A 26,254-nucleotide genomic window follows, 5' to 3' on the forward strand; every position below is an offset into this window, starting at 1 on the left:
TTTACCCTGTTGGTTTTGTTGAAATTAATGTAAACTTTTTGTACATAAATTACAGGATGTATGTATCTAATGTACTTAAAAGTTTATGAATCATCACTGTCCAATTGAACTTTCTATTGATGGAAATGTTCTAAAATTTGCATTGTCCAGTATGGCAGACACTAGGCATACGTAGCTATTGAGCACTGAAATGTGGCTAACGTGACTTAGAAAATAAACTTTTAATCTTATTTAACTGTAATTAAATTTAAATAGCCACATGTGGCTATGGCTTGTGGATTAGAAAACACAGAAAGAGGAGGAAACTTGGAATCATACTTTTTTATTATCTATAGTAATTTTCATTAGAATTCTAGGTCAGATCTCTATAAATCAGAGCGAAGTGGAAGGTTAAACAGAGCTGGCAAATTTGGGTTTTGTTTGTTTGTTTGTTTTTGTTTTTGGCCATGCCACGCTACCTGTGGGATTTTATTTCCGACCAGAGGTTGAACCCAGGCCCTTGGCAGGAAGGGCACAGAGTCCTAACCACTGGACCTCCAGGGAATTTCCCAGAGCTGGCAAATTTGTGCTATGTATAGTCCAAAGTCAACTTGCATTCAAGTTCAACTTGCAGTATGTCATTTTGATTTGCTATTTATTGTTTGCTCTTTTAATGATTTGGTCTTCAGTTTACCCTAAAATATTTAAATTTAGATGTGAGGTGAGGTCATTTCATACATTTGAAAAGGATTTTATTCAAAAGGCAGTATTTCTGTGGGAATTTGTGATAAATAGATCAAAAGGACCCAAACCTTCAAACATAAAGAGATTGATAGTCAATCCTTGTTACTCCAATCAAATGTACCTTTCAGAAAGTGTCATTTATTTTCTCCACTGTATTGTATATGAAGAATATTTAGAAAGTTCTAAAAAGTAGACTCATCAAGCAGGAAGGACTCAGTCAAGCAAAAAGATCCTTTATGGAAAGCATAGGTTGTCAGAAATTGTACCACAGCTCACTGTTGCTTTGTTCTTTTTATGTTTTAGTTTTCTACTATTTGTGTTAGTTTCTAAGACTATGTCTTCAATTTCTTTTATCTCTTATTATGCAATGTTTAATCTGCTATTAATTCCATTTAATTTCATCTGTCACGTTACAGTTTTCACCTCTACAGGTTTGATTTAGGTCTTTATTACATGTTTTATATTTCTGATTAACTTTTTTCAGAGCTTTATTGAGATCCATTTAAAGTGTAAATTGAGTGTTTTTTTTTTTTGCATAGAATTGTGCAACCTTCTCTATAGTCTAATTTTAGAACATTTTCATTTATTTACCCAGTAAAAGAAACCCCGTGTCCATTTTCAGTCTCTCCCCATACACTAGCAACCTCCCCCCATTCCCGTGCCAGCTCCCAGCCCTGGCAACCACTAATCTATTTTCTGTTTCTTCAGATATGCTTAATCCGGACATGTCACATTAATGTAATCATACAATATCTGCTCTCTTTCAACTGGCACTTAGCATGTTTTCGAGGCTCATCTATGTTTTAGCATGTATTTGTACCTTATTCTCTTTTATTGCTGAAAAATATCCCATTTAATGGATGTAGATTTTTGTTTTTTCCATTCACCAGCTGAAGGGAATTGGGTTGTTTCTACTTTTCAGCCCTTGTAAATAATGCTGCACTATGGATATTTGTGTACAAGTTTTTATGAGCATGTTTTCATTTCTCTTGGATATATACCTAGGAGTGGAATTGTGGTTCATATGGTCACTATATGTTTAACATTTTGAGAAACTGCTAAACTGTTTTCCAAAAGCAGATGCACCATTTTACATTCCTACCAGTAACATGAGCAGCCCACTTTTTCCATATCCTTATCACTTATCTTTTTGATTATACCTCTGCTTATCTTTTTGAACATAACTGTTTTAAAACCCTTGTCTGCTGATTCTAGCATCTATTTCTATTCTGAACAGTGATTGATTTTTCTCCTAAACATGGGTTTTCTTTCCTGCTTTTTTGCAAGCTTTTTTTTTTTTAATATCTTCATTGGCGTGTAATTGCTTTACAATGTATTAGTTTCTGCTTTATAACAAAGTGAATCAGCTATACATATACATAATCCCCATATCCCTTCCCTCTTGAGCCTCCCCCCCACCCTCTCTATCCCACCCCTCTAGGTGGTCACAAAGCACCCAACTGATCTCCCTGTGCTATGCGGCTGCTTCCCACTAGCTATCTATTTTACATTTGGTAGTGTATATATGTCCATGCCACTCTCTCACTTTGTCCCAGCTTCCCCTTCCCCCACTGTGTCCTCAACTCTGTTCTCTATGTCTGTGTCTTAATCCTGCCCTGCCTCTAGGTCCATCAGTACCATTTTTTTTAGGTTCCATATATATGCGTTGACATACAGTATTTGTTCTTCTCTTTCTAGCTCGGTAGTTTTTAATTGGATGTCAGACATTGTGAACTGCACCTTACTGGTTGCTGGACATTTTTGTATTTCTATAAATATTATTTAACTTTGGTCTATCATATACTTAAATGATGTTAACCGTTTGATCCACTTGGGCTTTGCTTTTAAGATTTGTTAGGTGGCACTAGAGGCGTGAGGTATCTAGGGTTAATGCCCTGCTACTAAGGCAAAACCTGTCTGTGTACGCTAACCAACGCCCCATGGATTATGAAGTTTTCCAGCCTGATTGGTGGAAGGAGTTACTGACCCTAAGTGATCTCTGGGAATCCTTAAAACCCCTTCGGGGTAGTTTCCTCAAACACAAGATGCTCAGAACGCAGCAGAATACTGGAGAAAACTCTACAGAACTCCGAGTTCTCTCTCTGAGCAACCCTCTCCTTTCTGCTATACTCTAGAGGACATTACCTGCCTTGGTCTCCCCCAAACTTTCGGCTCCAACCGGTCAACGCAGGCATTTCGCTGGGCTGTGTTTAGGTTTTCTCTCCCAAACCCGCATCCTGGAAAATCTTTTAAAGGCTGTAAGCATTTTCAGCTGATATTTGTTTCCTCAGTCTCCAGGATCGGTTATCAGTTATTAATGCCAAGTGTCTCGGAAGACAGACCCAGCGTTCTCCTTCAAGAGCAGATTTTTTTTCTTTTTCTTTTCTTTTCTTTTTTTTTTTTTTTTAATAAAGGTAACTCAGAGCTGAAAAGCCAAACAGAGCAAAGGTCTTTCCTCTTAGTCTGAGAACTAGGCAGCGCGCCGCTGAGCGAGCTCAAGCCGCACCTCCACGCCTCAGCACCGCCTACGGGTTACTGCGCAGGCGTAGAACTTCTGCGCGCCTGCAGGGCTCAGCAACAACTGCGCCTGCGCCAAACAACGGGGCGCGCCAACGCGCCGATCTGCGCCTGCCAATGAGAGTGCCCAATGGTCCTTGATTCCCGCCCACTGACAGAACATCCTATTGCCTGTCCCGGCGCGCGGTTCGCGGCGGGTCCAAAGTGGACGGAGGTTAGAGCTGAAGCGCGGCCCGGGGAAGGATGGAGGCGGCAGAGACTAAGGCGGAGGCTGCTGCCCGAGAGTAAGTGTGTCTCGCCAGGTGGCATCCGGGGGCGGGCTGGGGCGGACCTTGCGCGGTCCCAAGTAAAATCAGTAATTCCCCTCCACCCCTTACAGCGGTTGCGGGTCGACTAAGCCATGAAGTGATCCTGACCCCAGCCCCCCAGTCTTAGGTTCCTGAGGTGACGGTTGCCTCTCTCCAGGAGTAAGGGCTATGAGGGACTGTCCGTCCCCCACCACGTACGCACACCCCCCAGAGGTGTGTCCTGAAAGGGGACGGTTCCATCCCTGTCAACCCTCCATATCTCTTCGCAGATCGACCATCCTAACAGGAGACTTTCCACCCCTAGGACCATTCAATTTCTGTCACCCCTGTCCAACACACACTCTCCCGGTGGGTTATTTTATCCCCATCCCCGCCTCCTAATGGAGTGCTTCGGCCGCTAACAAGGGAGAACTCTGGAGAGCCTAGACCCAGGGATCCAGCCCCCTGTCCTTAGCTCCTCCTCCAGTACTCTGATACCCTGCCCCCAGGCTTGTGTTCCCTGCGTGGCGGGGCTCCCCCATTCCCTGTATATCTCCATGACTGATTTCAGAAACTCAAACGGTTTCTGTTCAGTGAGACATTCCCTATTTAAAACCACAGCTCCTTCCCCACACTCCTATTCGCCTTGCTTTGCTTATTTTTCTTCACGGCACTTACTGCCTCCATGTGTCTTCCATACAGACACCAGTGTTGGTCCCAGATGGCCCTTCAAGCCTGTGCTAGGCAGGACAAGACTCAGCATTAATACACATAATCACATATGTTCACGTGCACACAAATTGACTAGAACTAGGACCCCAGGAGTCTGCAATTTTTCCTGTTTTCTTTCCCCTTCAGGGCCCTGGCCAAGGTGGCAGACATCCTGGAGCCTATAGGTCTTCAGGAGGAGGCAGAACTGCCGGTGCAGATCCTGGCTGAGTTTGTGATGGTACGTACAAGATGGGAGCTAGCCTTTCACAAGCCAGGGACTGCTCCTGGGTCCTCCTATTGAGATACTGGGCAGCGATAATGGTGAGCAGACTGGAAGGTAACCTTGTTGGCCTATAGTACAAGGAGGTAAGAATGTTACCTGCATCCACCCTCCCTCTGAACAGGACTCCCGGAAGAAAGACAAGCTCCTCTGCAGCCAGCTTCAAGTAGTAGACTTCCTGCAGAATTTCTTGGTTCAGGAAGGCACTGCCCAGGACCTGAACCCCTTGGCTTCTGAAGACACGAGCCGTGAGTGGGCAGTGGGTGGAATAGGGGCTTCCCTGAGTGAAGAAGGAAGAGGGACATCAGTCAAGTCAGCTGTTTGGCTGACGGGAAGACTGAAGCCCCAGTGTTGCAGGCAGGTGGGCCAACCTCACTTATTCCCTCACTCTTGGCTCTTCTCAGGGCAGAAGGCAATTGAAGTCAAAGGGCAATGGAAAGAGCTGAAGGCCACCTACCAAGAGCACGTGGAGGCCATCACAAGTTCCCTGACCCAGGCACTGCCCAAGGTGGAGGAGGCCCAAAGGAAGCAGGCCAAGCTCCAGGAGGCCCTTGAACAACTCCAGGCCAAGGTGAACCAAGGATGAGGGGAGGAGAGGGCAGGCAGAGAGGAGGAGGAAAAGGGTGAACATGCTGGGTTGGACCCACTGGCTGTCTTTTAAAATCCAACCACATGGCTGAGTAATATTCCATTGTATATATGTGCCACGTCTTTCTTATATATATATATAAATTTATTTATTTTATTTTTATTTATTTTTGGCTGTGTTGGATCTTCGTGTCTTTGTGCCGGCTTTCTCTAGTTGTGGCAAGCGGGGGCTACTGTTTGTTGCGGTGTGTGGGCTTCTCATTGCGGTGGCTTCTTTTGTTGCAGAGCCCGGGCTCTAGGCGCACAGGCTTCAGTAGTTGCAGCACACTGGCTCAGTAGTTGTGGCTTACGGGCTCTAGAGTGTAGGCTCAGTAGTTGTGGCGCACAGGCTTAATTGCTCCCCGGCATGTGGGATCTTCCCCAGACCAGGGCTTGAACCCATGTCCCCTGCATTGGCAGGCAGATTCTTAACCACTGCACTACCAGGGAAGCCCCTGTACCACATCTTCTTTATCCATTCATCCGTCAATATTACTCAGTCATTAAAAAGAATGAAATAATGCCATTTGCAGCAACATGGATGGACCTGGAGATTATCATACTAAGTGAAGTAAGTCAGACAGAGAAAGACAAATATCATGATATCACTTATATGTGGAATATAAAAAAAATGGATACAAATGAACTTATTTACAAAACAGAAACAGACTCACAGACTTAGAGAATGAACTTATGGTTACCAGGGGGAAGGGGGGGGGCCAGGGATAGATTGGGAGTTTGGGATTGACATATACACACTGCTATATTTAAAATAGATAACCAACAAAGACTTACTGTAAAAAAAAAAAATGAAATCCAAACATAAAAATGCACTCCTCCTCTCCTTGTTCCCCTCCTTTGCTTACCTGCAGAAGCAAGTGGCCATGGAAAAACTCAGAATAGTCCAGAAGCAGTGGCAGCTACAACAGGTAGGTCCATTCACCTAGGAAAATACCTCTTCTCACCACCATGCTATTGTATGGGCCAAGTCCTAGAAAACCTTTATTCTGTTTCCTCCTGTGAGGCATTATAGCATGGGTACCAACATGGACTTGAATCCTAGCATCACCACTTACCACTGCATGACCTTGGGCAGTCACCTAACTTTCTCTGCTTCTGTTTCTTCATCTGTGAAAGAAGAAAATAATAGCATCTACTCTATAGAGTTATTATGATGATTAAGTAATTGGTACAGCAAGTGCTTAAAATAGTGCCTGGCACATAGCAAACTAAATAAGTGTTATCATCATCTTTGTGCTCCTTTTCTCCAGAATGCCTCACCTTGTAACAACACATTCTGACCCTTCCTTTTTTCTAAGCCCCTGGTCCTGCCTAAAGTGAGTAGAGTCCCTCTTTCCATCTATGCGTCTGAACCCCCAGCTAGGTCTAGGCTGTAGGGGTTGGGGAAGTGGCTCTAAGACGTCAGCATCTGAGGACCCATGTCTGCATTCTCACTCCTGGTAGGAGAAGCGTCTGCAGCATCTGGCAGTGGTTTCTTCAGAGTTGAGGGAGCGTCAGACAGGAACTCAGCAGGAGCTTGAACGGCTATATCAGGAACTTGGAACCCTGAAGCAGCAGGCAAGGCAGGAGCAGTACAAGCTGCAGAGGTGAGGCCGGGGGCATGGGCTACAGACCCAGGGTGGTTCAGCTAAGGTTCCCTCTCTTCACACCCACCTCTTCCTTCCAGGTACCAGACCTTCCTCCACCTGCTATACACCCTTCAGGGTAAGCTGCTATTCCATGAGGCTGAGGCAGAGATGCCACAAGAGCTGGATCTTCCTAAGGATAAGCCCCAGCAGCTGACCCAGCCCCAGGAGCAGAACATTCGGGACACCATGGGGAGAGATGAATGTGTGTCCTCCAAGGTGAATGAAAGATGGAACAGTTGGGCAGGGAGGCAGAGAGAAAAGCTGGGAGATAAATCTTACTCACTGCTCATACCTTGTCTCCCCAAGGCCAACAACCCACAGCCTGCTGGAGATACAGGCTTACCATGGCTTCCTGGGAGACAGCAACATGGGGAAGGATCCTAGAGCAGGTCAGACTCCGACTCAGACCATGGTGTCCCTGGACTGTAGGTATGGCAGGAGAGAGGGTCTCTGGTCTATCTGTCTCTGTTTCTGTGCTCCACTATTCTTGGAGGGGATGGGACATGGGGAGGAGCAAGGAGTTTATCTTATGGATGAAGTTTTGTACATTATCCCCATGCCCAGCCTACCCTGGGCTAATCCCGCTCTTCCTCTTCCCCAGCTCTCTGGCCTCACCCACATTGCAGGATGGACTTAAATTCCTTGAGTGCAGCCTGATTTTTGACTACTTACCAGGTCGGGGCAGGCTCTGGATTCTGTTTATTAAAAGCTCTGGAGTTCTCTCAGCTGCCTGTTTGTCCACTTATCTTCATATGTTGGTGGGAAGAACCACACTCATAGGCCAGCAACAAGATAGGTGCTGGTACTGGTGTGAATAGGGAGGGTACAGATGGGGAAGGGACCCTGGCCTGGGGCATCAGGGATTGCTTGCCCAAAGGGGTGTACTACAAACATGCTGAGTTTAATTCAGGGAGAAAGTGAATGCTTTATGCAGGTGATTAGATGTGGGAGGATAATTTTAATTACTGATCCAAATGTTTACTGAAACTCTGATTTGTGCCAGGTCCCTTGCTATGAACTGGAGCTACATCAGTGGGCTTATCTGACCAGTCCCTGCCTACATGGAGCATAATGAGAATGAACAATTGAAAAGATAAATAGGATGATTTCAGGGTGTGTTAAAACAGGGTAGCAAACTAAAACAGAGTAATACAATGAAGAGCAATAGTGAGAGTATAGAGACCCCTATCTGTGTATATTGGCCTGTGTCTATGAGTCAGTATTTCTATTTGTGTTTGTGTATGTGTGTTTCTGTGTCTTTGTTTGTTGCTTTCAGTCTCCATTCCTCTGTGTGTCTGTCGCTGGGTGTGTGGACAGGGGCGGGCACTACTGTCTTTGAGAAAGAGATTCCATTCCTAATTGGAAGTGTGGAAACTGCTACTTCAGAGAGAAAGAGAGAAAAATGAGAGTTCTCAGAGAGTAGAAAACTCATTTTCCGTATGAGAAAAGGACCTTCATGTGAGAGAAAGACCTAAACATCCCCATGAGAAAGACCTAAACATCCCCATGAGAAAGACACTGGGGCCTTTTGTTTTTGGTGAGAGAAAGTTTTAAGAGTCAGTGTTCCCTGTTCTGTCTCAGACTGGGTCACCTTCTCTCAGGTGGAGATTGAGATCCTTGTGCATTCCGATGGTTTGCCCTGCTTTACTAAGGTGTCCCTAGTTTTCTCTCAAATTGTCTTTTGAAATGTGTTGGCCCCATTTTTTACGTATGAAATAGGATAATTATCAGAGGTCTTTGGGCTCAGAGGGGATTGAGGATACTCCACCAGGGAGCACACAAATGTCCACAGAGTGGCTTCCTCAATCTACTCATACCCCTCCCTCCCACATGGTTGCTGTTGTAGCCTTCTAGTAACCCAAATATCCAGTCCCATTTTTCCCTCCCTCCTACTGGGTGGGCTCCCTTACCCCTGCAGTCTCATTTCCTTTCTAGTCTCATGTTCTCCAAAATGTCTGCAGCAGAAACGAGAGAGCAAGAGCACATATATATATATATCCACCCCAGGAAAGGAGTGTCTACTAAGGGACACTGGGGTGTGGGTTGGGATGTTGTGGAGTTTCCCTATCTTTGCATACATTATGGCTGTCAGAAAGTCAGCAGGGAAGAGAAGACACTCACATGGCGCCCACCAAGATGGGGGTGAAGGATAATACCCTGAGATACTCCAAGCCAGGGACAGGGGAAGGAGATTGGGCAGATGTACAGTAATCAAATGCAGAGGACTGCAAACTTCTGGGAACCAGATTTCTCTCAAGGAGTGTGAAATGCATCAGTACACACTGAGGCCAAAGAGGAGGGGAGGCTTGATTATCTGTTATGTTCAAAGCCCTTGAATTGCCCATGTGGCTGGAGCCTCAAGTTGGCCAGAAGTGTCTTGACTGACAAGCTCAGGAATTGGGACTTGCTATCAGATAGAAGATGGACTTCAGCTTCCAGCTCTTCTCAGCCCTCTGTTAGTCCCTTAAAGACTATCCTTGTTTATTGATACTTGCACAAGGTAGATGTGTGCAAGGAGGAATACTACCCCTGGGAAATTGTGATCTCTTACACAAAGACATGGAAATCTGTGAGTCCACAGAAGCTGCTGAAAAGGCCCTGCTGCCTGCCAGGGTTTTTTCTCTTCCTTTTTTCTATTGAAGGGAAGGACACAGAAACCAGTGAAGAGTGGGGGTGGAGGGGAGACTAGGCAGTGAATCAGCACAGTCAAGACACTGTTGCTCTGTCTTGACCAGAAGTCTTCTTGATAACTTAAAGTGAAAATTAAGCTTACTCTGTTAAATCAATAGGAAAACTTTATTTTTCTATTCTCTTTAAGAATAATGTTTTCCTTTTTTTTTTTTTTTTTTTTACAGTACGTGGGCCTCACTGTTGTGGCCTCTCCTGTTGCGGAGCACAGGCTCCGGACACGCAGGCTCAGCGGCCATGGCTCACGGGCCTAGCCGCTCTGCAGCATGTGGGATCCTCCTGGACCGGGTCACGAACCCGTGTCCCCTGCATCGGCAGGCGGACTCTAAACCACTGCGCCACCAGGGAAGCCCAATGTTTTCCTTTTTTAAAGATAATTTTGTTTAACATTATTATGGTTAAACATTATTTTGTTGATTTTTTTCTAGTTTCATATTTTCTAGGTATTGTCAACTTTTTCTAGGAATTTTTCATTTCTAGTCTTTTTAAGTTGGTATGAAGTTGTCGTAATCTTTTTAATCTAAATCTGCAGCCTGTTTTAGGATGGCCTAATGTTATATTCCTGATACTTTTTTTGTGCTTTACTGATTTTTTCCTTTATACATCCCTTCAGATTTTCATTCATTTTCAAATATTCAAATACTGAAAGATTGGCTTTTGTGATTTGCTATTGTATGTTTTGTTCTGTTTCATTGACTTGTGTCATATATCTTGCTCATTTTCTACCTTCTGTTTTTAGGTAGAGAATATGTATTTTTTTGGTAAACTCTTTATTTTTATCAGATAATAAACTTGTGTATTTGGATCTTTATTTGTTTTCTCAAATAAACATTTAAAGCTATAAATTTCTTCTGGCTTCCTATTAGTATTTTCACAGTCATTCAATTCATAGAATTTCCTATTTAAAATTATTTCTTTGCTTCATAAGTTTCTTAGAAAAATAATTTTGAAATATTTTACTCTATATGAGAGGATAATCTTTTTAAGTTTATTCTAATTTGGTCAGAAAATGTCATCTATGTAATAAAACTTTGAAATTTAATGAGGGAAGCAATTGTAGCCTTGAATGTGATTTTTTTTTTAATGTTTCATGTTGATTTTAAAAGAATGTCTGCTTTAGAACTGTCATATGTACTTTTTTATGTTTATTAGATTATGCTTGTTATGTTTTTGTTTATATCATCTATATACTTATTTTTTATTTTCTGAATATCATCTTCTGAGAGGGGTATGTTCAAGTCTCCAAAGTGAGAGTAGATTTGTTTTTTTCCTCTTACAAACATCTGGATAGTTTCAGCAAAGTTAATCCCCCTCATTCTATCTTTATAATCTTGAAATTTGTGAAACTAAGCTCATTTCAAATATTCTACCCTGTCATGAAAAGAAAACTATCTTCCCATTTTAGAATCTTTCTGTCCTTAATAAATCCCATCCTTCTCTTATAGAATTACGCAACTTCTTATATTACAATTTTTACATCTCCTCTTTGGGCCAAATATGTGTAAGTTTTAAAATATAAACAGTGTGGTATTAAATTAACTAGTTTCCTTATTATTCCCAGCACAGTATTTAAATGACCCTTTTGATACTTTGAACATTAGGCTCTGAAAAATTTAGTGAGTTTTGACACACTTTGCTCTTGAAACCCTGAATAACCTAGGCATTAAGTCTGAAAACTATAGTCTCAGGAATCAACATCTTGAGGCCTTTTTAAACTGTCATGGAGCGGGGGGGGGGGTAAATTCTTTTTATGTTGTTAAATTGAATTTGTGTAACTGTTGACATAGTTATAAAAAAACTTGTTAATCTTTATGGAGCTCTGCAATTTTAGATGCCATATTCAAACGCATTTCTAAATTTTAAGTTGTCAAATGAACTTTAGCAAGCACACTTATGCAAAGTATGCATAATTCACTTCATCATACATTTTATAGTAATTATACCCATGTGATAATTATTTAAATGAGTTGATTACTGTGTACCTAAAATCATGTTTTGAGATAGAAAAAAGAAGGGGAAAATCTAGAAATATTCTTTCAGATGGTGACAGAACTTTTGGAAATAAAAGATTATCACAAATATGCATTATAAAAGAAATAAACCATAACATATATATGTGTTCTAGTGCACAGATTTTTTATGTACTAAAAATAATGTTAGGAAAAACAAACACAAGTTGGAGTAATCAAAATAGGGTTTATTTTATGAAAGTTTGTTTAAAATATCCTATAGAGTCTCCATGTTATGAAATTATATTGCAAAAACTTCAGGTCTAATCTTAATAACCAATCATAAACAGCAGTTTTATTAATAAAAATACTAGGTGTATTAAATTTTTGTCCTGTTTATGTAACTTAGTAGACAAGAAGTTATGCTTTACATGTGTCTTTGAGGGAAAATACTTCTCTTTAGGGACAGGGTCCTGTCCACAGTCTCCATATATGTAAGCCTTGGATTTACCTGGCCAGGTATTCTAGAAATAAAAAACAATTTGCAAGAATTTATTTACTGAAGTTCAGCATTATCTCTGGTTGTTTCATTTGGTTACTCCAAGTGAAGATATTATATGAAGATAATAGAGTTTTGGGCAAGATATACTAATTTCTTGGTTGAAAACTCTACTCTTTTTTTTTATTTTTTATTTTTTTTTATTTTTTTATTAGTTTCTGCTTTATAACAAAGTGAATCAGTCATACACATACATCTGTTCCCACATCCCTTCCCTCATGCATCTCCCTCCCTCCCACCCTCCCCATCCCACCCCTCCAGGCGGTCACAAAGCACCGAGCTGATCTCCCTGTGCCATGCGTCCGCTTCCCACCATCTATCTACCCCACGTTTGGTAGTTTATATATGTCCATGCCTCTCTTTCGCTTTGTCACAGCTTACCCTTCCCCCTCCCCATATCCTCAAGTCCATTCTCAAGTAGGTCTGTGTCTTTATTCCTGTTTTACCCCTAGGTTCTTCATGACATTTTTTTTTTTTTAAATTCCGTATATGTGTGTTAGCATATGGTATTTGTCTTTCTCTTTCTGACTTACTTCACTCTGTATGACAGACTCTAGGTCTATCCACCTCATTACAAATAGCTCAGTTTCGTTTCTTTTTATGGCTGAGTAATATTCCATTGTATATATGTGCCACATCTTCTTTATCCATTCATCCGATGATGGACACTTAGGTTGTTTCCAGCTCCGGGCTATTGTGAATAGAGCTGCAATGAACATTTTGGTACATGTCTCTTTTTGAATTATGGTTTTCTCAGGGTATATGCCTAGTAGTGGGATTGCTGGGTCATAAGGTAGTTCTATTTGTAGTTTTTTAAGAAACCTCCATACTGTTCTCCATAGTGGCTGTACCAATTCACATTCCCACCAGCAGTGCAAGAGTGTTCCCTTTTCTCCACACCCTCTCCAGCATTTATTGTTTCTAGATTTCTTGATGATGGCCATTCTGACTGGTGTGAGATGATATCTCATTGTAGTTTTGATTTGCATTTCTCTGATGATTAATGATGTTGAGCATTCTTTCATGTGTTTGTTGGCAGTCTGTATATCTTCTTTGGAGAAATGCCTATTTAAGTCTTCTGCCCATTTTTGGATTGGGTTGTTTGTTTTTTTGCTATTGAGCTGCATGAGCTGTTTATAAATTTTGGAGATTAATCCTTTGTCAGTTGGTTCATTTGCAAATATTTTCTCCCATTCTGAGGGTTGTCTTTTGGTCTTGTTTATGGTTTCCTTTGCTGTGCAAAAGCTTTGAAGTTTCATTAGGTCCCATTTGTTTATCTTTGTTTTTATTTCCATTTCTCTAGGAGGTGGGTCCAAAAGGATCTTGCTGTGATTTATGTCATAGAGTGTTCTACCTATGTTTTCCTCTAAGAGTTTGATAGTTTCTGGCCTTACATTTAAGTCTTTAATCCATTTTGAGCTTATTTTTGTGTATGGTGTTAGGGAATGATCTAATCTCAAACTTTTACATGTCCTTGTCCAGTTTTCCCAGCACCACTTATTGAAGAGGCTGTCCTTTCACCACTGTACATTCCTGCCTCCTTTATCAAAGATAAGTTGGCCATATGTGCATGGGTTTATCTCTGGGCTTTCTATCCTGATCCACTGATCTATCTTTCTGTTTTTATGCCAGTACCACACTGTCTTAATTACTGTAGCTTTGTAGTATAGTCTGAAGTCAGGGAGCCTGATTCCTCCAGCTCCGTTTTTCGTTCTCAAGATTGCTTTGGCTATTCGGGGTCTTTTGTTTTTCCAAACAAATTTTGAAATTTTTTGTTCTAGTTCTGTGAAAAATGCCAGTGGTAGTTTGATAGGGATTGCATTGAATCTGTAGATTGCTTTGGGTAGTAGAGTCATTTTCACAATATTGATTCTTCCAATCCAGGAGCATGGTATATCTCTCCATCTATTTGTATCTTCTTTAATTTCTTTCATCAGTGTCTTATAATTTTCTGCATACAGGTCTTTTGTCTCCTTAGGTAGGTTTATTCCTAGATATTTTATTCTTTTTGTTGCAATGGTAAATGGGAGTGTTTTCTTGATTTCATTTTCAGATTTTTCATCATTAGTATACAGGAATGCCAGAGATTTCTGTACATTAATTTTGTATCCTGCTACTTTACCAAATTCATTGATTAGCTCTAGTAGTTTTTCGGTAGCATCTTTAGGATTCTCTATGTACAGTATCATGTCATCTGCAAACAGTGACAGCTTTACTTCTTCTTTTCCGATTTGGATTCCTTTTATTTCCTTTTCTTCTCTGATTGCTGTGGCTAAAACTTCCAAAACTATGTTGAATAAGAGTGGTGAGAGTGGGCAACCTTGTCTTGTTCCTGATCTTAGTGGAAATGGTTTCAGTTTTTCACCATTGAGGACAATGTTGGCTGTGGGTTTGTCATATATGGCCTTTATTATGTTGAGGAAAGATCCCTCTATGCCTACTTTCTGCAGAGTTTTTATCATAAATGGGTGTTGAATTTTGTCGAAAGCTTTCTCTGCATCTATTGAGATGATCATCTGGTTTTTCTCCTTCAACTTGTTAATATGGTGTATCACATTGATTGATTTGCGTATATTGAAGAATCCTTGCATTCCTGGAATAAACCCCACTTGATCATGGTGTATGATCCTTTTAATATGCTGTTGGATTCTGTTTGTTAGTATTTTATTGAGGATTTTTGCATCTATGTTCATCAGTGATATTGGCCTGTAGTTTTCTTTCTTTGTGACATCCTTGCCTGGTTTTGGTATCAAGGTGATGGTGGCCTCGTAGAATGAGTTTGGGAGTGTTCCTTCCTCTGATATTGTTTGGAAGAGTTTGAGAAGGATAGGTGTTAGCTCTTCTCTAAATGTTTGATAGAATTCGCCTGTGAAGCCATCTGGTCCTGGGCTTTTGTTTGATAGAAGATTTTTAATCACAGTTTCAATTTCAGTGCTTGTGATTGGTCTATTCATATTTTCTATTTCTTCCTGGTTCAGTCTTGGCAGGTTGTGCATTTCTAAGAATTTGTCCATTTCTTCCAGGTTGTCCATTTTATTGGCATAGAGTTGCTTATAGTAATCTCTCATGATCTTTTGTATTTCTGCAGTGTCAGTTGTTACTTCTCCTTTTTCATTTCTAATTCTATTGATTTGAGTCTTCTCCCTTCTTTTCTTGATGAGTCTGGCTAATGGTTTGTTAATTTTGTTTATCTTCTCAAAGAACCAGCTTTTAGTTTGGTTGATCTTTGCTATCGTTTCCTTCATTTCTTTTTCATTTATTTCTGATCTGATCTTTATGATTTCTTTCCTTCTGCTAGCTTTGGGGGTTTTTTGTTCTTCTTTCTCTAATTGCTTTAGGTGCAGGGTCAGGTTGTTTACTCGAGATGTTTCCTGTTTCTTAAGGTGGGATTGTATTGCTATAAACTTCCCCCTTAGAACTGCTTTTGCTGCGTCCCATAGGTTTTGGGTCGTCGTGTCTCCATTGTCATTTGTTTCTAGGTATTTTTTAATTTCCTCTTTGATTTCTTCAGTGATCACTTCGTTATTGAGTAGTGTATTGTTTAGCCTCCATGTGTTTGTATTTTTTACAGATCTTTTCCTGTAATTGATGTCTAGTCTCATAGCATTGTGGTCGGAAAAGATACTTGATACAATTTCAATTTTCTTAAATTTACCAAGGCTTGATTTGTGACCCAAGATATGATCTATCCTGGAGAATGTTCCATGAGCACTTGAGAAAAATGTGTATTCTGTTGTTTTTGGATGGAATGTCCTATAAATATCAACTAAGTCCATCTTGTTTAATGTATCATTTAAAGCTTGTGTTTCCTTATTTATTTTCATTTTGGATGATCTGTCCATTGGTGAAAGTGGGGTGTTAAAGTCCCCTACTGAAAACTCTACTCTTGATGATGACTGAAATGCCTAACTTTGTTCCAGTATGTCATTTTCAACATGAGAAAGAAGGGGAAAAGGAAAGAGATGGTAAATTTAGTTGAGGAATTTAGTCATAAAATAGATAACATTTGTGTGTGTGTGTGTGTGTGTGTGTGTGTGTTCATACACATATAAAATTGGCAGGGATAATATAGATTAGCTGGAGGAAGTGAGAGTGACTGCATGACAGATATTTGACCTCATTTTTCAGATAACCATTTGTTCTCTGTGATTCCTCTCTATAGGAACATATATATCTTTGCATCCACAAATGAACATATATCAATACCTTCACACTTTAAAAGTACTTAGTAAATGTTCCTTGGATCATCTTCAGGGAAGATTTCCCAAAGAACTGCCTCTTAAGCTCAATTTCAAATAAATGAAATTATCCAGAGGCAGATTTCATCATTTATTGAATGTCAGCTATTACTGAATGTCAGTTCTGAGAATTTAAAAAAACAAAACAATCTGAGTTTAAATTTAGAGACAGGAAGGAAAAATCTAATTCTAACAAAAAATTATGTTTGTCATTAAGGACTAAGAATTGAAATGTTTTGGTGGCACCAAGGATCATCATGCATACTAAGCAGAAGGAACATTATAAGTAAAGTATAGGAAATGAGAAACTGGCAATTTCAGGAATGCAAATGGACAATCAGTGCTTGGAGCATAGGATATAAGGGAGGAAATGGGAGTAGTGAGTTCATGAGAGCCTTTTACCTTTACCCTGCTGGCTATAGGAAGTCAAAGCCTACACCTGGAAGCCAAGGAAACCTATCAAAATTTTATTTCCTACTTGGGTAAAAAATTTTCAAGTACATTTTAATCTATTGCAATAGAACTCTCAGAAAGTCATACCATTGGTGAGTACATTTATGAATTTAGAGCAGAATGCACATTTAGAAAGCAGTACAAATGCTTTCATCCTCCTCCTGAAGTAAACGTATCTCCCTGTCTAACCGTTGCTTATTATTGGGACTTGCTATAATGACAGCAGCAAAAGAGCTGAAATCCACTTAGGCAATTAGATAGCATATTAAAGCAACATTGAAGTGGCAGGAGAATGGAACCTCTATTTTAGAATGTTGATACCTAAAAATAAGTATAATACAATGATCATAGTTATTAGTAGCTGCATATTATACCCACTAAAATAATCACTAAAGCAGTTCAGTGATACTAGTATTCATGGATGATGACAGTTACCAATCCAAACAAGTACACACCAACTAGAAACTAATGAACCACCTATCCCAGAGCTCAGTGGTTTTTGGTACATTAGTCACTGAAGGCTCATGACTGAGAACATCGGAAAACATCTTCAGCAATGGAAAATCACTCATCGTGCCTGAGAAATATTCTACTTACCAAGGTTTTAGGGATTAACAATTGAAAATAGGAGGGGGAAAAAAAACTCAGCCTTAATATAAAATGTTTATATTAAAGAATAGGGACCTACTTCACATCAATTAGAAAATGAGTATGGTTTTTAAACAGTACCCTATGACTACCATAATTTTAATTTTAACAATTATGTTGAACAATATTCAGAGATTACTGGAATGTAAAGGTAAGAGAAGTTTTCCATTAGGTGCCTATGTCACCCTTGGCACTCGCAACAGGCAGTTCTTATTCTTTTGGAAAAGAATAAGACAAGTCTTATTTGGTTAAAAAAAAGTCTGGTATCATAAGAGGTTTTCTATTTTACTCTTCCACCCCTATGTCTACCCCTATATCTCAGGAATTTTCAGGAGCTAATTCAATAGCTAAATTTAACTCTGTTGGTGTGTGGTGGTGCTGGTGGTGCTGGTGGTGATCTCAAGAAGTAGAAGTAGTTAATTGAAAAAAAAAATTTATTACAATGAAAAGAAGGGCTAGTAGATATTCAGTTAATTCAATAATCTAATAATATTGTATATCTCTTGTATAGGAGAAAAACTAAAACTGGGATTTCATGTGCCTGAAGGTAAAACTTTGTTTTATATCTAAATAAGATAATTTTTTGGGGGGTGCGTGGGATATTGCAGAACAGTGTTATTGGTATGTCACGGTACATGTAATTTAGCAATCACATTGTCTAATTCAAACAGGTGGCACAGTCTGGCAGATGGTAGTAAGGATTTGTTTATAAGGCTCACAGTTTCTTGCAAATGTCTTGCCTTGTTCTTCTTCTAAAATTTTGTGTGTTTGTGTGCAGATACCTAATCATATTCATATAAGGTGTGCTATTTTATATTTTGACACTAAGTTGTTGATTACATATAGATTTGGAGTTGCACTAACTCCCTGATAATTTTTTCTATTAGTATTCATTCAATGCCTAATCAACAAACATTTCTGAGTACCTGTGTGCCAGGTACTATTCTATTTCTTTTATTAAAATATATTTCACATATAACATTGTATAAATTTAAGATGTACAACATGTTAATTTGATAGGTTTATGCATTGTAATGTGATTGTCATTATAGCAATAATTTGTACTTCTGTCATGTTGCTTAATCATTTATTTTTAGTGGTTACAATAATTAAGCTCTGGTTTCCTAGCAAATTTGATGATTATAATACAGTATTGTTGTCTATATTCACTATTTTGTGCATTAGCTCTCCAGGGCTTGTTTACTACTTGTTACAATTTGTACCCTTTAAACAAGGTACAAACTATTTCTCTACCCCATATCCCCTGGAAACCACCGTTCTACTCTCTGTTTTTACCAGTTCAGCTTTTTAGAGTCCATGTATGAGTGATATTGTACAGTATTTGGCTTTCTCTGTCTGAGTTGTATCAGTTCACATAATGCCCTCAAGGTCCATCTATGTTGTTGCAAATATGCCTATTTTTATACCAACACCTTCTGTTTTTAGTTGCTGTAGCTTTATAGTATAGTTTGAAATCAGGAAGTATGATACTCCAGCTTTTTTCTTCTTCCTCAGGATTACTTTGTCTATTTAGGGTCCTTTATTGTTCTGTACAAATTTTAGAATTGTTTTTTTTTCTATTTCAGTGAAGTATGCCATTGGAATATTTCTTTTTGATTTTGGTTTTTATAACAATTTGCATAGCTAATTAAATTTGAGAAAATATTTTTCTTTTAATTTGATCACATGATCTCACTTTGGAATTTTGATGGGGAAATTATGTTGAATTTATAGATGGCTTTGGAAACATGGACATTTTAACAATATTAATTCCCCTGATTCATAAACACATAATGTCTTTCCATTTGTTTTTGTCTTCAGTTTCTTTCAGCAAAGTCATGTATTTTTCCTTGTGCAGTTTTTTCACTTTGATTAAATTTAGTCCTAGGTATTTATTGTTTTTGATGCTATTGTGAATGAGATAGTTTCTTTCTCTCTTTTTCAGATGTTTCATCATTAGTATGTAGAAATGCTACCAATTATTGTATGTTGATTTTATAGCTTGCAACGTTACTGAAAGTTTCTATAGTTTTTTGGTTCACTCTTTGGGATTTTGTGTATAGAAAATTGTATCATCTGTAAACAACAAAAATTTACTTCCTTTTTGATTTGGATGCATTTTATTTTCTTTCCTTGCCTAATTGCTCTAGCTAAGACTTCCCCTAATATATTGAATAAGAGTGGTGAGAGTGGGCATCCTTGTCGTGTTCCTCATCTTTGTGGAAAAGTTTTCAGTTTTTCTCCATTGAGTATAGTGTTAACTCTGGGTTTGTTGTATATGACCTTTATTATGTTGAGGTATGTTCCTTCTATACCCAATCTGTTGAGAGTTTTTATCATGAAATGATGTTGTGTTTTGTCAAAAGCTTTTCTGCATCCATTATAATGATCATATGGTTTTTATCTTTCATTCTATTAATGTGATATATTATATTTATTGATTTGCATGTGTTGAACCATCCCCACATCCCAGGGATAAATCCCACTTGGTCATGATGTATAATCCTTACAATGTTTTCTTAAATTCAGTTTGCTAATATTTTGTGGAGATTTTTGCATCTGTATCATCAGGAATATTGGTCTATAGTTTTCTTATAGTGTCCTTACCTGGCTTTGGTATTAGGCTAAAGCTGGCCTCATAGAAGGAGTTTGGATGTGTTTCCTCCTCTTCAATTTTTTGGAAAAATTTGAGAAGGGTTGGCGTTAGTTCTTCTTTAAATGTTTAGTAGCATTTGCCAATAAAGCCATCTGGTCCTGGACTTTTAATCTTAGGAGGTTTTTTGATTACTGATGTAATCTGTTTACTAGTTATTGGTCTGTTTAGTTTTTCGATTTTTTTCCTTATTCAGTCTTGGTAGGTAGGTTGTGTGTTTCTAGAAGTGTATCCACTTCTCAGTAATTTAATTTGTTGGCATGTAATTGTTTATAGTAATCTCTTATGATCATATGTATTTCTGTAATATCAGTTGAAATGTCTCCTTTTTCATTTCTAATTTTATTTATTTGAGTCTTCACTTTTTCTTAGTGAGTCTAGCTTATGGCTTGTAAATTTTGTTTATCTTTTTGAAAAAACAGATTTTAGTTTCATTCATCCTTCCATTGTTTTTCTTGCCTATATTTCATCCCATAAGGTTTTATATGATACAGTTCCATTTTCACTTGTTTTGAGTTTTTTTTTTTTTTTTTTTCTTTTTACGGTATGCGGGCCTCTCACTGTTGTGGCCTCTCCTGTTGTGGAGCACAGGCTCCGGATGCACAGGCTCAGCGGCCATAGCTCACGGGCCTAGCCGCTCCGCGGCATGTGGGATCCTCCCGGACCGGGGCACAAACCCGTGTCCCCTGCATCGGCAGGCGGACTCTCAACCACTGCGCCACCAGGGAAGCCCGAGATAATTTTTTATTTCTCTTTTGATTTCTTCTTTGATCCAGTAGCTGTTTAGTTTCTACCTATTTGTAGATTTTTCCAGCTTTCCTCTTGTTGATTTCTAGTTTCATACTGCTGTGGTCAGAAAAGGTAGTTAGTATGATTTCAGTCTTCTTAAAATTGTTAAAATGTGTTTTATGTCCAGTCATATTGTCTATCCTGGAGAATGTTCTGTGTGCACTTGAGAAGAATGTGTGCTGGATGGAATGTTCTATATATGTCTGCTACGTCCATTTGTTTTAAAGTATGGTACAATTCCAACATTTCTTTGTTGATTTTCTGTTTGTGTGATCTATCCATTGCTGATTGGGGTATTGGATTCCCCTACTATTTTTGTATTGTCTGTTTTTCCCTTCAGATTTGTTAATATTTGCTTAATATATATAGGTGATCCAATGTTGGATGTGTATATATTTGCAATTGTTATGTCTTCTTAATTTATTGACCTCTTTATTATTATATAATGACCTTCTTTGTCTCTTACTCTTTTGGGCTTGAAGTCTATTTTGTCTGATATAAGTATGGCTACCCCTGCTTTCTTTTGATTTGCATGGAATATTTTCTTCCATTCCTTCACTTTGAACTTATGTGTATCTTTTTTTTTCAATTGAAGTTTAGTTGATTTGCAATGTTATGTTAGTTTCATGTGTATAGCAGAGTGATTCAGTTTTATATTCTTTTTTAGATTCTTTTCCATTATAGATTATTACAAGTTATTGACTATAGTTCCCTGTGCTATACAGTAGGTCCTTGTTGTTTAGCTATTTTAAATATAGTAGTCTGTATCTGTTAATCTCAAACTCCTAATTTTTCTCTTCCCCCGTTTCCCTTTTGGTAACCAAAAGTTTGTTTTCTTTGTCTATGAGCCTCTTTCGGTTTTGTAAATAGTTCATTTGTATCGTTTTTTAGATTCTACATATAAGTGATATATGATATTTGTCTTTCTCTGCCTGACTTACTTCACTTCATGTGACAATCTCTGGTCCATCCATGGTGCTGCAAATGGCATTATTTCATTCATTTTTATGGCTGAGTAATATTCCTGTGTGTGTGTGTACCATATCTTCCTTATCCATTCATCTGTCAATGGACATTTAGGTTGCTTCCACGTCTTGGCTATTGTAAATAGTGCTGCTATGAACATTGGGGTCCTATGTGTGTCTTTAGATCTGAATGAGTCCTCTGTAGGCAGCATATAGTTGGGTCTTATTTTTTTTTTTTTTTTTTGCGGTATGCGGGCCTCTCACTGTTGTGGCCACTCCCGTTGCAGAGCACAGGCTCCGGACGTGCAGGCTCAGCGGCTATGGCTCACGGGCCCAGCCGCTCCACGGCATGTGGGATCTTCCCAGACTGGGTCACGAACCCGTATCCCCTGCATCGGCAGGCGGACTCTCAACCACTGCGCCACCAGGGAAGCCCGGGTCTTATTTTTTTTTTTTTTTAATCCATTTTATCATTTACCTTTATGTTGTTTTGCATCTCCATTGTTTTTTTTTTCCCCTCTGTTTCTGTCAACCTTTGTAAATTGGTGGTTTTCTGTGGTAATATGCTCAGTTATCGCCTTTTTTAATGTTTTATGAATATATTTTATAGTTACCATTAGGCTTACATAAAATATCTCATAAATAAAATAGTCCATTTTGTACTAAAAACAACTTATCTTCACTCTCCTATAAAGGCTCCGCCCTTCTACTCCTCCTTTTTTAGATTTTGGGTTTGTTTGACATATAATTAACATATATTACATTATATTAGTTTCAGGTGTACAACATAAAGATTGCAAATTGATCACCATAATAAGTCTAGTTAACATCTGTCACCATACATAGTTACAAAAAATTTTTCTTCTCTCTTGCAATGAGGACTTTTAAAATGTATTATCTTAGCAACTTTAAAATATGTAATACAGTATTATTAAGGTTATTTTACGTTTCTGTGTTTTTGATGTCCCAATTTACCTATTTTTTTAAAAATATTTTTTTGACGTGGACCATTTTTAAAGTCTTTATTTAATTTGTTACAATATTACTTCTGTTTTATGCTTTGGTTTTTTGACCACGAGGCATTCCCCAACCAGGGATCAAACCTGCACCCCCTGCATTGGAAGGCAAAGTCTTAACCATTGGACTGCCAGGGGAGTACCTTGCTTACAGGATCTTAGTTCCCCGACCAGGGATTAACCCAGGCCACCACAGTGAAAGCACTGAGTCCTAACCACTGGACCACCAGGGAATTCCCCCAATTTACCTCTTTTTATGCTGTGAATTAGTTAACAATTAGTTAGTTTTAATATTCTTTTCCTTTAACCTTATAATATAGTTAACTGGTTAAAACACCATTCTAATATAAACTTACAGTTTTCTAATTCTGACTGTTTTCTTTCCCCCCACTAGTACCAGTGTGTTATGTACTTTTATATGTTTTTGTGTCACTGATTGACATCTTTTCATTGCAGGTTAAAGAACTTTCAGTATTTCTTGCAAATTAGGTCTAGTGGTGCTAAATTCCTTCAGCTTCTGTTTGTCTTGGAAAGCATTTATTTCTCCTTCATCTCTGAAGGATAACTTTGCCAGATAAAGCATTCTTGGCTGGTAATTTTTATATTTCAACAACTGAATATGTCATTTCACTCTCCTCTAGCCTATAAAGTTTCTACTGAGAAATGTGCTGATACCCTAATGGGGGTTTCTTAGTAGGTTACTTTGGTTATTCTTTTTTTCCCTGCCTGCCTTGAAGATTCTTTCTGTGTCATTGATTTTTGACAGTTTCATTATAATGTGTCTTGGAGAAGAAGGTCTTTTTGCACTGAGATAATAAGGTGACTCTGTTACCTTCCTGGACTTGTATGTCCAATTCTTCCCCCAGGTTGAGAAATTCTCAACTTTTGTTTCTTTAAATAAATATTCTGCTCCCTTCTCCCTCTCTTCTCCTTCTGGAACACCAATTATTCCTATATTTGCTTTTCTGATTGAAAATGATAGCTCTCATGGAGTTTCTTCACTATTTATTTAAATTAATTTTTTTTGAAGTATAGTTGAATTACAATGTTGTGTTAATTACTGCTGTACAGATGACTCAGTTATACATATATATATACACTATTTTTCATATTCTTTTCCATTATGGTTTATCACAGGATATTGAGTATAGTTCCCTCTGCTATACGGTAGGACCTTTTTGTTTATCCACTCTATATATACCAGTTTGCATCTGCTAATCCCAAACTACCCCTCCTACCCTTTCCCACCACCCTCCCCCTTGGCAACCACCAGTCTATTCTCTATGTTCCTGATTTTGTTTCTGTTTCATATATAGGTTCATTTGTGTCATATTTTAGATTCCACATGTAAGTGATATCATATGGGATTTGTCTTTGTCTTTCTGACTTACAGATAATCTCTAGTTGCATCCATGTTGCAAATGGCATTATTTCGTTCTTTTTTATGGCTGAGTAGTATTCAAGTTTCTTCACTATTTTAAAATCTCAGTTCTCTCTCCTCTTCTAATTGAATTATTTCTATATTCCTATCCTCCAAGTCACTTATTTTTTCTTTTGCCTGTCTCTCATGTTATCAGTGCTTTCTATTGCATTCTTCATCTCATTCACTGAATTTTTCAGTTCCAGAATTTCTGTTTTGTTTTTTAATTTCAATCTCTTTGATAAAGAACTCTTTGTGTTCATTATTTTTAATCCTAAGTTCGTGGAATTGCTTCTTAGGTTTTCTTGTAGCTCATTGAATTTCTTCATGACAACTATTTAGAATTCTTTATTAGTTAGATTGCAATATTCTGTGCCTTTGAATTTCATTGCTGGAGAATTATCATTTTCTTTTGGTGATACCATCTTTCCTTGATTTTTCATAGTGTTTGAAGGTATGCATTTCTCCTTTTACATTTGAAGTAGCAGACATCTTACTAAACTAAGGCTCTCTGTTTACTTTGAGTCTTATGGCTCAACAGGCTGGCTATTAGAAACCTTTTTTATTCCAGAGGGTGGTGCTCTAGCTCAAGTTTGTGGTTTCTTCTATAGGCACTGGCTCTTAAACATGCACTAGGGAGTGGGCACAAGGAGTCCGCAGCAGAGTTGGGGAGGTGTGGACTTAGCAAAATCTTAGGGTTTTGGGGGTGTCCACAGGGGGAATCCTCAAGTGGGGCACACCCAGAGGCAGTGGGCAGTTCTCCTTTGAAGTACCAAAGCAGACAGCAGGAAACATGACACTTTGATATTCTTGTCAGCTTCCTTTCCTTTTTTCTACCTCTCCCCAGTTACAGAGGTCCTTCCTCAGAAATCCAGGTGCTGCTGGAGATAAATGGGTCCCTCCAGCCACAGCCTGCACAACTGATATTGACATCACTCTCTGAGGAATGAATGAAATGATTTTGGCCTTGTGTTATAGTCTTTATATCTGTAGAAACTTAGTTCCCAGCAACTAGGGTGTAATTTATAGGAACTGTTTTTGTTAAAAGGCTTTTCAATAAAATAGTATTTTCTGTTAGACATGTTATAATATTTAATTTCAGCTTAGTAACTTAGGTTATAGAGCTGTTTGATATTGTGTTTTGTTTTTCCTAGCTAGGTATCTTGAGCTTTAAATATTTTTTTGAATATATGTCCATTTATATATATTCTAAAATGTGAAGTCAGGCATCATTTTCTCTTTATAAATTTAATTTATTTTGTGTTATTTTTTTAAGGAGTCATTTATTTTAATCATGAAGACACCTGGAAACTACAGGAAACTCATCTCATTTTGTAATACTGATTGCTATCAACAGTTTGCTTTTTTTTTTTTTTTTGCGGTACACGGGCTTCTCACTGTTGTGGCCTCTCCCATTGCAGAGCACAGGCTCCAGATGCGCAGGCTCAGCAGCCGTGGCTCACGGGCCCAGCCACTCTGCGGCATGTGGGATCTTCCCGGACCGGGGCACGAACCTGTGTCCCGTGCATCGGCAGGCGGACTCTCAACCATTGCGCCACCAGGGAAGCCCAGTTTGCTATTTTTTACCTGAGTATCCTGTTTATTTGTAAAGAAGCTAAATGACAGCCTGGTTCATTTTTAAATTTTGTATTAGGAGAAGAGTTTTCACTTAGGACTGTCTTAGAATTTAAAACATGCTTGCTTCCTGGATGTTTGTCTTAGTTTGACAATATTAAAGTTTTGTGATGAACAGTATACTTGTTTTGTTCAATCTCTTTTGAAGTATATCTAATATTTTCTATATTGGTAAGTATGTGAAATTATGCGTAATGTAAAGTATAGAAAAATTGAAAATCTAAACTCCAGGTATCACTGTCTTTGTAGAAGTGTGTGTGTTTGGCAGAAATCTGGATAAAGAATCTCCAACCTTGTAAAAATCCTCCAGAGATTTCCATAAAGTTTCACACTTTAGTCCTCAGTCCCTTGATTCGCAATTTCTCTAACCCCTTGAGACATTTTGTATTAACATATGATGTCCCTCTTGCATGACGTACTATCTCATTGGTGTTACTCTTCTTGTGC

General features: G+C 38.7%; 1 protein-coding gene across 9 annotated transcripts; it reads left to right on the plus strand.

Annotated features, from left to right (window-relative positions):
• Positions 1-3,395: 3,395 nt before the first annotated feature.
• On the plus strand, positions 3,396-25,929 carry ZWINT (ZW10 interacting kinetochore protein). Of its 9 annotated transcripts, none has more exons than XR_014295074.1 (10): positions 3,396-3,524; positions 4,386-4,476; positions 4,643-4,766; positions 4,923-5,089; positions 6,018-6,074; positions 6,610-6,752; positions 6,833-7,010; positions 7,101-7,223; positions 17,841-17,876; positions 25,449-25,567. XR_014295074.1 is itself a non-coding variant. In XM_082633226.1 (10 exons), exons 1-8 carry the CDS (start codon positions 3,484-3,486, stop codon positions 7,176-7,178), a joined length of 879 nt encoding a protein of 292 aa, XP_082489352.1. In that variant the 5' UTR covers positions 3,396-3,483; the 3' UTR covers positions 7,179-7,183; positions 17,841-17,876; positions 25,594-25,929. The 9 variants fall into 9 exon arrangements, 7 of the variants coding, with proteins under 7 accessions (XP_082489352.1, XP_082489348.1, XP_082489351.1 ...); XR_014295075.1 differs by lacking the exon at positions 25,449-25,567 and adding an exon at positions 25,020-25,218; XM_082633226.1 differs by lacking the exon at positions 25,449-25,567 and adding an exon at positions 25,594-25,929 and having other exon boundaries at positions 7,101-7,183.
• Positions 25,930-26,254: the final 325 nt, after the last annotated feature.

Source organism: Mesoplodon mirus, assembly GCF_964341445.2.
Source record: "Mesoplodon mirus genome assembly, chromosome: 2".
Taxonomy (NCBI): Eukaryota; Metazoa; Chordata; class Mammalia; order Artiodactyla; family Ziphiidae; genus Mesoplodon; species Mesoplodon mirus.

Coding starts and splice junctions, on each gene's coding strand:
- ZWINT (XM_082633226.1), top strand. CDS start 3,484: ATGGAGGCGGCAGAGACTAAGGCGGAGGCTGCTGCCCGAGA. Junction 6,075..6,609: donor AGCAGTGGCAGCTACAACAG/GTAGGTCCATTC, acceptor CACTCCTGGTAG/GAGAAGCGTCTGCAGCATCT. Junction 7,011..7,100: donor ATGAATGTGTGTCCTCCAAG/GTGAATGAAAGA, acceptor TGTCTCCCCAAG/GCCAACAACCCACAGCCTGC.